General features: G+C 36.3%; 1 protein-coding gene across 2 annotated transcripts in view; it reads left to right on the top strand.

Moving 5' to 3' along the window:
* Window positions 1-12,252, top strand: part of LOC150105642 (protein Spindly-A-like) — a 203,450-nt gene that overhangs the window by 143,260 nt on the left and 47,938 nt on the right. For both annotated transcript variants that reach the window (XM_090394965.1, XM_090394964.1), the window contains one exon: window positions 3,264-3,473. In XM_090394965.1, coding sequence (XP_090251091.1) covers window positions 3,264-3,473 — 210 coding nt within the window. The remainder of the gene's footprint in view (window positions 1-3,263; window positions 3,474-12,252) is intronic.

Genomic DNA, 12,252 nt, shown 5'->3' with positions numbered 1-12,252 from the left:
GCATGACTAATGAAATTCAAACTGCACATATTATGATCATGAGTAGTTCCCCAAAATTAATAATTAGTACCCCTTTGTGTGCAACGTGAACAACATTTTATAAAAGACAAGTTTTGATCTTGTCTAACTGATGTCTTCAAAATTTTACAAATTCTGCTTTGTGTTTTCAAAAACTTGACACATAAAAGTGATATTTTCTTATAATTAGGGATAATCATGGGCCAGCTATCTCTGAGTGGCTACTGGTGGAGACTGAACTGCCCACTCAATCTCCAAAAGCTAGGTAGGGTTAAAAGGCCTCATCTACTCCCTATAAGGGAATAAAAGGTGTTAACTGATAGCTGATATATATATAATTTTAATCTTTTAAAGTGAATAACTAGTTTTATCCTTTGACTAAAATCCCCTCTGACACTATAATCGGATCTAATAGTGTTTGACCTCGAGTTCTTACAACAGCTCAATAAATTCAGTTGCATTCTTCTCATGAGATTTCATAACTACCCAGTTAATGTTCAGATAATTAAATTTCCCCATTTATGATTGTTCATTTCTTACCACATTTTTATGTGGTAATGCATTTCTTCATCACTAGCAACTGATTCACTAGGTCTGTAACAACACCCTGCTATGTAATTGATCTTGTTACTCCACCTCACAGGAATGGTATGGTCTAAAATTCTATATAAAAAACTGTTACTAGTATTACAGTCATAGGTCTCAACTCAAACTGGACTCGTCATCTGATATCATTACCAGCATCCCCATTCCTATCTTGTCTATCTTTCTTAAAAATACTGTACCCTTTACTCTATACAAGTTAGTATGCTTTTGATAGCCAGGTTTAACTAATGCCTACAATATGAGGTCCCAACATATTGTCCGAGGCAACAAACTCTACCACTTTGCTTCTGATTCTCCTAGCATTCACATACAGACATAAGTTACCTGTGTGCTTTTTTTTTTAAACTCTTGTCTGTAGTCTGTGTGACACAGCTAGACAACTTGCAGATCTCTGTTCTTATCTAGTTCTTTACTTATGTAGACATCTTTGCACATGCTTGATAGATCCGAACTGGATGGACACAGAATCGTTCTCTCTTCAGTCATTTTTATAATAATACTTATTCCTATCATAATTGAGTTTCCCTGACTCGTGATACTCAACAAACAAACACACACACACACACATCTAAAAACTTGAATGCAGCCTATGAATAGTTTGCCATCATAGCCCTTTTTCTTAATTCATTTCTATCATATCTTTATATAATTTTCACCTTTTCACTCTCACTTCTTCCAACAATGCTATTCATATCCTCTCTCTCATATTGAATTTATTGTTAGTTAAGTCATTTGTACCTACTAGAATTATGACATTCTGTAATTCCTGTGTTATCTAATAATCTGCTTTAATCTTGAGATTTTGGAGATTAAATTATTTCAGTAACCACTTCAATATTGTCTTTAGGGGGGGGGGGGGAGCCCTCTTGTTCTCTACTTTGCTGTTCTTGTTAACGTTCCATTTCTTGTGCATTTTTGGGATTATTTTATGGCTGTACTTAATATTACAACAAAAATATATTATAAAAGCACTAAATACTCTAAAAACGCAAAAATCTAATCTAATATGCTATAAAACACTTTTTTTTCCAAGGAGGGGGGGGGGAGGAAACAGATCCTTCAACTTTGCCTGTATTATTGTAAACCAGATAAACCAATAAACAGATAAAAATGACCAATTTTCTATAAGTGCTAAATACACTGACCACTCAAAATGTGGCCTTGAATCCAAATCCCCAGTATATTGTTTAATCCTTTTTCCAAATGTAAGCAAACAAAGTTTACCTGCATTTGGAGAAATGATATTCTGAAGGCTCCTTATGTATAGAGGTGTTAACTTCACATCAGTTGCCTTAGTATCTCATAATGCAAAACACACCCATTCTGATGTGTATATTACTAAGCATTAAAGGAAGTTGCTACTCAGACTAGTTTTGACTTTATTACTTTTATTGAAACTCTTCAGTGGGAGCCAGATCCAGGAAGATACTAAGGTTGAATTAATGCAGAAGTCATTCATTTTCGATATATATGTAGTAAAAAGGTGTATCACTTTATTATTAAAATACTCTGGATCAGAGATAGAAAGTCTTTTTGTTTGAGAAGCCCTCAGTTAATGTCGAGACTGGTCTGGGTAGTGATACTTCCTGTAATGTTTAGCAATATACACATCCAAAAGGAAGTGTGCTTTTGCACTGTGGGATACTAAGGCAATTTATATGAAGTTATTGCCTCTGTATACAATAGCCTTAGTGGTGAAGATGCTTCATGCACATCCTTTGACACTTGGACAAGGGATTAAACAAGAATATAAATTGTCAAGTATAATTTATTTATAACCAAGTGAAAAAACATTTTGTGAGAGAATGACAGATGTAGCAAATCATTCTCAACAATATGATAAAATTAAATTGTTTTGCTTGTTGAATTTTATGCTGTTGCTTAAGATTCAAAGCACAAAATAACATTTCTTAGTCTACAAAAAAAAATCTGGAATATGTTATTGATAAACAATCATTTATTTTTTCCATAGGTGTATGATGTGTAACATTAGTGAATAATCAATTATTTTTTCAATATTTTTCATTCAGTTGCAGTGCATTAGTTACATTTCAGTTTGTTTTTTATCTCTGTGCCATAATAGTTTCACATGTCACTATGCTGAAAAAAATTAATTCTCATCCAGGGATGGGAAACTTTTCTTGGCTTTTTTTTCCCATGGTAGATTGAGCTCTTGCTTAAAGATCTATAATCCTATCCTAAAAATGATGGCTTCCCCCCCCCCTTTGCAAAATTTCCTCTTTATGAGTGGAGGCATCATTAATCAGTACCTGGCTTCACAGATAAGTTGGAATGCTATACAGTATAACCTAGTGGTGAAGTTACTTCATGCATAAACTTCGTTTGCTTATACACTAAGACAAAGGATTAACATCCCAACTGGCCATGACGTCTATAGACGTTCAGCAAAATCTGGATATGATTCTGTAACACCTATTGAATAACCTGGATAAGAAGTGTAATTTATCACTATTTCATCGACCATGGCTGGTAGAGAGGTAAATTGACAAGATTATAATTTCTCAATTGAAAAAACTTTTGTTTTTCACTTGGTTATGTAGCTTTTGTTTGCGATGCAGAAATTATCTGTTTTACATTTAGATCTTTTTTTAAAAAAATTAATTTTAACTTCTGATTAGAAATTAAGGAAAGAAGCTGATGAGCTACACTCTGAAATTGAAATGTTGAAGTTCCAGCAAACAGATATAAATCAACGAGGAAATTCTGTATTTTCTGAAGTGGAGGATAGACGTCAAAATGTGGAAAAGCAATTACTTTCATTGAAAATAAACTACAAGACACTGGAGAAGCAACATAATATTGCCATTCAGGAGTTACAAAGAATGAAGGTAGGTAGCTATCTGATTATCCAATTTTTATGAATAGATAATATATATTGTACATATTTGGTCTGATGTATTAAAATAAATAACTTTTATTATTAAAAGACCAGAAGATAAATGATAAAATATACAAAGAGCCAACAAGTTTCACTAGCCACTGTCTAGCATTTTCAAGGCTGAACTGGTGTGAAAACAAATGCATCGAGTTACATTTCAAACATACACTTAAGTAACTGTTAGGCCGTTACATTTGATCATTCTGTTTGAAGGCGTGCATGTGTTCGAAAGCTTCAGTCAGATTCCGGTACATGACCACGTGTTTTGTAGTTTTTTGCATATTGTAATTCTGTCAAACTGAGAGAGATGATGAGATTTTTCCATATGTCTTTAAGAACAATACCCTGATTTCTATTTAAATTATTGCCTGTGCATAATACCATAGCTGCTTCTTTTAAAGTTCTGTATCTGTATTCATTCTCGATGTAAGGCATAGAACTGTTTTGTCAATCTATAACGTGATTTGATGTTGAGAAATGATGTGCTAAACCAGATGTGATGATTCTATTATGATTGACATCCCCCACATTTTCCTTCTGTCTTATTTCAAAACTTCTAGAAGTCTGACCAATGTAAGAAAGGCCACACGTGCATGGAATTTCATATACTCCAGGACATTTGAAGAAAGGTACCTCATCTTTAGGTGATCCTAAGATTTGTCTGATCATGTTAGTTGGTTTAAAAACCACTCTGATGTTATGAGCTTTTAACATTCTCGCCAATTTTGTGGAAACTGAATTAATATATGGAATGACAGCTGTGGACACATATTGGGGCACTGTAACACGTTGTTGGCGGTTGACTTTAAATAGCCATTTGTTTAAAATGTTAGAAGAGTATCCATTAAGAGATAGAGTGTTAGCTATTAGTGACAGTTCTCTCTGCACATCTGTTTCTTTTGAAATAGACCTTAAGGCTCTATTACGGAGCATGTGAATGATGCTGTGTTTTGGTGATCTATGATGATTGGACGAATAATGTAGATATCTACCAGTATCTGTGGGTTTACTGTAAATAATATATAATTCATATTATAGATGTATAATTTAAAGGCACTCTTCATCATCATCAAATTCCTGCCATGTACCCTCAAGGGGTGTACAGGATATGATAGTACTACATGAAAAAAAATTACATCTTTACTAACTTCCTATCTACAATTTTCCTCCAAATCAGTCTGTTACTTGTCAAGACTCCAACATTATCAGATCTTATATTTCTATCGTTTAAGGCACTTCGTACCGTATCAATCCACCTATATCTTGGTCTTCCTCTGGGTCGTTTTCCTGCCAATCTGGCAGAGAACACTTGTTTTGCTAATCTTTCTTCACCCATTCTGTTTAAGTGACCATACCACCTGAGATTAGCTCTGCTAACGCATTCCTGGATGGTGACAATGTCAAATTCTTTCCTAATATCCTCGTTTTTAATATGATATTGCCATTCATGCCATCTGTTCACGCCTCTAATCTTTCTCAGGACTCTCATATCTGAGGTCTCTAGTGTTTGGTCAAGTGTTTTCCTTCTGACCCAGCTCTCAGATCCATAAGTTAAAACTGGTTTGAACACTGTCTTGTATATAGCTAATTTAGTGTTCCGACTAATTTCTCTCTTATTCCATATGAATTTATTCAGTTGACTTCCCATCATACCATCTTTGTTGATTCTTTTGTGTATTTCCATATTTAATTTACCATCTTCACTAAAAATCATGCCTAAGTAGCTGAAATGTTTTACTTGTTCCACAGGTTCTCCATTCACAACACAGTTGACATTTTCAATGCTTCTGCCTATTTTCATTGTCTTTGTCTTGTTAGTGCTGACCTTCATACCAAATCTATTACAACAGTTATTCAATTTAGTCAGGGAATCTTCCAGACTTGTAACAGATTTATTTAAAAGTATAACATCATCCGCATAAAGCAAAGAGCTGACATTAACATCTCCAATTTTGATATCAGGTTTAATACCACTTTCCTTCATAATGTGATCCATATCGATAATAAATAAGAGGGGATAATGTACATCCTTGTCTCACACCAGATTTAAAATTAAACCGTCTTCCTGTACTTCCTTCAATTCTAATTGCTGACTTACAACTCAAATAAAGAGTAAGTATTGCTTGATATAATGCCCCATCGACACCACAAAACTGTAGCATTTTGAATAGCTTTTCTCTTGGCATCTTGTCATAAGCATTTTCCATTTCCAAATTATCTGTATTTAGATTTGTCCATTTCCAAATCGACAAATCTTAAATACAGATCTTTGTTATATTCCCATGATTTCTCAATTATCTGTCGTAAAGTGAAGATCTGATCCTGACAGCCTCTATTTAGCCTGAATCCAGCTTGTTCTTCACCAAGCTTTTCTTCCACAATTCTTCTCAACCGTTTCTCAAGTATACTTGCATAGATCTTGCCAGGAACACTCAGTAGGGAAATACTTCCATAATTCTCACATTCAGTTTTATTTCCCTTTTTATATATGGGTACTATGAGAGCTCTGCTCCAATCACTGGGAATTCGTCCCTCTGTCCAGGCTTTCTGAACTATGCAGTGCAGCCACTGTAAGACTTTTATACCACCATACTTCAGCATTTCTGGTCGAATATCATCTACTCCTGCTGCCTTTCCACATTTCAAGCCTTTGATGGCTTTTTCTACTTCAAGTATGGATATGTATTCCTGACTGCATGCCTGGTCATTGTTTTTTACCACTGTGCTATCATCACTGCTTGTTTCATATAGCAGTTTTTCAAAGTAATTACTCCATACTTCAAGGATATCTTTTTCTTCCATTTTCTTGTCACCTTTATCATCTCTAACTCCTTTTACAGCACTCTTTCCTCCATTCCTAAGCTTCTTCAACAACCTCCAGAAGATTTTGCCACCTTCTTGATATTTATTCTCTATATTCTTGCCAAAGTCCTTCCATGACTTTTGCTAGCTAGTTTTACACAGTGTTTGGCATTCTTGCATTTGGCTCTGTATTCTGTAAGAGTAAAAGCTGACTTATTTGCCAGGAAATTTTGATATGCTTTCTTCTTTTCCTTCACTGCCTCTTTAACTTCCTGTGTCCACCATGGAGTTCTAATTTTTCTATCCTTGCAGACAACTTCACCACATGCCTCTCTAGCTGAATCAATCAGGGCTTTTTTCAAGGCTTGCCACTGAATCTCCAAAATTTGATTCCTGTTCTTTTTTCTTCAATAATGTTTGTGTATTTTAGTCTACAGTTCACATCTGAGACTGCTCAACTTTTATTTTCTTTAAACCTTTCTTACATGTCATTCTTTTCGATATGAAATTCAATTTTATCCTGCTCAAGACTAAATAGTGATCACTTCCAATTTCAAATCCTCTGTACACTCTGGTGTCCTGCAGCAGGGAGAAAACATCACTATCAACAATAACATAGTCAGTGAGACTTTTCTTATTCCATGCCTCTTCTCTCCATGTGAATTTGTGCACATTTTTATGTTGGAACATGGTGTTAGTAATAACCAGTCCATGTCCTGAACAGAAATCCAACAGATATTTGCCTTTATTATTAGCTTTGCTCTTTTCTCCAAGTTTTCCCAAAATATTTTTCTATGTCTCACAATCATTTCCTACTCTGCTATTTAGATCCCCAACAAGGACCAACTTTTCCTTCTTCATTGTGTCAGTTGCTTTTTCTAAAGCCTCAAAAAATTCCTCCACTTCTACCTTAGTAGAACCTTCTGTGGGACCATAGGCACAAATAAGTCTCATTGTCCAGTTCCCCATTCTCATATTTGCCCACACTACTCTACTTGAGACTGCCTGCCATTCAAGAAGATTAGCCTCGTATTTTGTGTTGAATACTATGGCTACTCCTTCTTTTCCTTGATTGTCATTACCTGAATATAACATTTTGTATTTATTGCTCAGAAAGATCTCACCAGTTTTGGTCTTTTTTGTTTCAGTCACCCCTATTATGTCGATCTGATACTTATCCAATTCCTCGCTAGCTCCATTCCGTTGCCATTCAGGCCTCTTATGTTGATAGTATCGATCTTTAACTCTGGTGATGTTGAGTTGGGGTGTGTTTTCAGAATAGTCTAAGGCACCCTTAGATAAGCAAATCTTTTGATGCATTGATGTTTTTTTTAGATTAAATAGTGTATTTTTTCTATGTGTTTTTTTGTTGTATTTATTACATTTGCTAATATATTTTAAGATGTTAAATTAAGATAGTGTTTAAAAATGACACCAAAAATCCAGCAGATCAGTAGAACAGCATTGAAAGCTAAGCATAATGATAATGTGGAACCCAGAAACAAGAACCTTTATATCGATGACATAAATCAAGTAAAATTAACTTATGCAATAATAATAATAATGAAAAATAAATAATTTCCAGATTAAAAGGAATTATTCAAAAACTTACCATTAAGTTACTGAAAGCAGAAAATTGTTTAGACAGAAAAAGAAAAATAAGGAGAACAATAACATGAAGTCAAAAAATTCTTAAGTTATCAATGAATAATAATAACAAGTAAGTCATTTAGCTTATAAGAAAGAAAGAAGTAATATGATATGGTGATTCCATAATTAAATTTGTGCTTGACAGTATAGTCATTACATAGTTTCCTGACTGCTAAAATAAAGGATATAGTAAAGGCAATAAAGAAAGAGAGAAGAAAAGTAAACAACTTGTCAGAACTTAAGATTTCAGTAGTGATAATCATAGTATGAGAGAGGATATTATTATTATTATTATTTCGGGCTACTCCAGGGAGTCCTTAGACTCATCGAGGGAGGCCCTAAACATCATGTCCACACAACTATTCGACATTTTCACAGTATCTATCATACCTTGCCTTGAACTCACTCACTGTCATAGCACCCACAACAGACTCTGACTTATTCCACTCATTTACCACTCTAAAAGTAAAGAACCCAGCTCTAACACCCCTCCTAACCACACTCTTGCCCAGCTTCCATAGGTGTCCCCTAGTTCTCCCACCACCAGTCCTGATCTCAAAAATATCCTCTGAATTAATCCTATAGAATCCTTTTAGCAATTTGAATGTCTCAATCATATCTCCCCTTTTCCGCCTATCAACTAGTTTCTGCAACCCACAAATCTTCAACCTGTTCTCATATGGTTCACTCCATAGACCTGCTATCATCTTAGTCACTCGCCTCTGGATCCTCTCCACCTCCTCCCCATCAAGAAGGAACCAAGGTGACCAAATCTGGGTACAGTAGTCGAGATGAGATCTTATCAGAGCTCGGTACAGATGTACAATAACTTGCTCGTCAAGGTATTGTACATTTCAACAACCAAGTGAGCTGATGAGCTTATTTAGCTACTTTTGCAATGTACCCCCTAAACTTCATCTCCCTATCCACCAACACTCCCAAGTCCCTGGCCTCATCAATCTCTTGGAGTACAGTTCCACCAATGTGGTATACTGCTGCTAATCCTTTCACCCCAAAATGCATAACCTTACATTTTGCTACATTAAATTGACATCCATTCTCCTTAGCCCAGAACTCCAATCTATCTAAGTCATCCTGCAAGACTTTGACATCTTCTGCATTCACTATCGCCCCTACCCAACTTTGCATCATCAGCGAACAAATAAACTGTTCCACTTAGATCCTTCCCTATATCGTTAATGAACAGATTAAACAGCAGTGGTCCAAGAACGGAACCCTGCGGCACACCACTAGTCACAGGCCGTCTTTTGGACTCTACTCCTGAATAAACTACTCTTTGATATCTCTCCATCAACCACCCACCTATCCATCTCACCAACCCTATATCCATTCCCATATGTTGTAGTTTACGGATTACAATTCCATGTGGTATCCTGTCAAACGCCTTTGCCAGGTCCAGCAGTATCACTGTAAACCCATTTCCCTTATTCAGTTCAGCCGTCACCCTGTTATAAAACTTGAGCAAGTTACTGAGGCATGATCTACCCTTCACAAAGCCATGCTGTCCCCTGTGCAGTATCTCATTTTCATCAATCCATTCCTGTATTTTTCCCTTGACTACTTTCTCCAAGACCTTGACAACGACTCCTGATATGCTGATCGGTCGGTAATTTGCCACCATAGTCTTGGATCCTCCTTTATGCGGTGAAACTATTTTCCCCTCTTTCCACGCCTTCGGGACTAAATCAGACCCGAGACTCAGATTAAACAACATGGTCAAGGGAACTGATAATTCCTTAGCCGCTTCATGCAAGACCCGTGCCGGTATACCATTCAATCCCACAGATGTATTCACATTAAGGTTCTGTAATAGACTATTCACCTCCACTTCATTCATCACAATTCCCGTATAAACTAATGGTTCCTTCATTTTTTCAATGTCACCACCTGGATGATATTCTTTTGCAAAGTGCGCGCTCAGTAACTCCGCTGTATTGACTGGTTCAGTGACTTCCTTACCATCGTCATTCCTTAAAATCATTTTGCCATGTACAGTTTTTTTCTTGCTTGCAGCATATTGAAAGAACTGTTTGGGATTCTCTTTTGCTTGCATAGCTAGTGTCCTTTCATAATCGGCTTTTGCTTTTCTTCCACACTCGTTACCCTTCTGGCCTGCACTTTATACCGTTCGTGTGCCTGCAAGTCACCTTTCTCTTTAAATTTCTTCGACAGTTGTTTCTTTTTTTGCAGCTAAAGCTTAATGGTGTTATTCACCCATTTAACCCCTACCTGTTTTACTATTCGGACCCTAGGTATACAATCAGCTATAACCTCCTGTAAATGCTCCTTGACCACTTCCCATGATCTATCGACATCCAGCCCTTGCAGTTGTACATGCCATGGCACTGATCCAAGCAATCTCCTAAGCTTGTCAAACTTGCCAGCACGGTAATTCCACATATAACCTGTCTTAATCAAAAATTCCACACCTTTAGCCACCTCACATGTTGCCACCTATTGGTGAGAGTGATCCAATAGGTGGCAACATGGTCATATTCATTACAGTCAAATTGTGAGATGCTATTACCAGGTCAAGCACTCTCACACCCCTAGTATTTTCAATTACATGCTGTCTCAGATAGTTATCCCTTAATAATTAAATAAAATCCATTTCCTTCCTCACATGTGTCTTCTCCTCCTTCCAATCAATGTTACCATAGTTGAAATTCCCCATAATAATTATCCTCCTTCCACTCATTTCATCAATTTGTTTATGCATACTATCTCCACCATCTATTCCATCACCTGGTCTATAGCAGCACCCAACTGTATATTTTATACTGCCAGTCTCAATCTCACACCAAATAGCCTCAAATGAGCTCCTTTCACTATCCTGCAATACAACTTCAATTCTCCTTGGCTGCAGTTCATCAGCTATCATCAATAACACCCCTCCCCCCATTTTATTTTCTCTGTCCCTCCTAAACACACTATAACCTACACATTCTATCTCACTAACTATATCATCCTCCGTCAGCCATGTTTCACTAATGCCAATAACCTGTGGCCAGGAAGAGCCAATCAAGGCCAAAAATTCTTTCTTCTTGTTCCTAATACTCCTGGCATTAGTATACATGAAATGCAGTGATCCCTTTGTCCCAGCCTTATCTTGATGCGTTATTCTAAATGTCCCATTCCCATTTTTTGTCCTTAGTGCTGGCTCGGGTACATTATATACATTTTTACACTCAACTGTCTCACTGATGTTTGCATATCCACACCCCCCCCCCTTCCTTGGTATTTCTAGTTTCCCTGGTTCTGCACATCCATTTTCACTTCATTCAGCAACACTTTTTCCAGTTTCCGCACAACAAGTCCATTCAAATGCAGGCCATCCATCTTGTATAAGTCCTTTCGCCCATCAAACTCATTCCACACGTCTACGAATTCCACACCACACCGTCTGCATAACCTGTGCATAATGTCATTTGCGATTATGGCCCTCCTTCTAAACTCCTCTCTGTCATACCGCGGCAACAGACTCACCATTTTAACTCTGTCACTCTTTTCTTTCGCTACCTTTAACAATACTTTCAAGTCCTCTCTCAATATGAGAGGCTTGATAGAAGAAGTTCAAAAGAAAAGTGAGAAAGTAAAAAATAAATAAAGAATAAAAATGGTTAGTTTATTACTGAGATATGACAATAAGTTAAGGAGGGCTATGATAGCAAATGATTCAATGTGCTGGCTATGTAGAAAATAAATAGATAAAAGTTTTTAGATATGTGAAGTGAGTTTGATGGTAGAAAAAACCTTATATAGGAGGGAAAATGGCCTGCACTTGAATGAATTTGACATCAAGTGCCTAGAGAAATTTATTGGTGTTGATCCTAATGGAGCAGGGAAACTAAATCTTGGGATGAACACTGAGAATATGTGTGCAAGTTCAGCTGGGTGTGTAGACATCATAGTAATACAATGGCAGTGAGATGGCTATGGATCTGCTAAAAAGATGAACTATGCTTTGGGTTCAGACATCTTGAATATATATCAGGAAAAGAAATAGTTGCCAAACCGAGCCAAGCAGACTGGCATATGACAAAAGCAAGGAGGTTAACATTGTTGTCTATACACAAATGCCAGTAGCATTAGACATAAAGTGGTTTAGTTTTTTTTCTTTGGTAAATATGTTGTAGACTATAATTTCTAGCAATAGCAATTTTAGTCTACAACTAAAAGTAAATTTAAGTTTTTTACAGTAAATTACAATAATTCAATCCGATTGGTGGAATCACTTTTAATATTTCTTTAGAATT

This window comes from Typopeltis vanoorti, chromosome 6 (genome assembly GCF_054136105.1).
Source record: "Typopeltis vanoorti isolate ZY-2024b chromosome 6, IOZ_Tvanoo_1.0, whole genome shotgun sequence".
Taxonomy (NCBI): Eukaryota; Metazoa; Arthropoda; class Arachnida; order Uropygi; family Thelyphonidae; genus Typopeltis; species Typopeltis vanoorti.
Note: the sequence above shows the minus strand (reverse complement) of the source record. Positions and strands in the feature narration are given on the sequence as shown.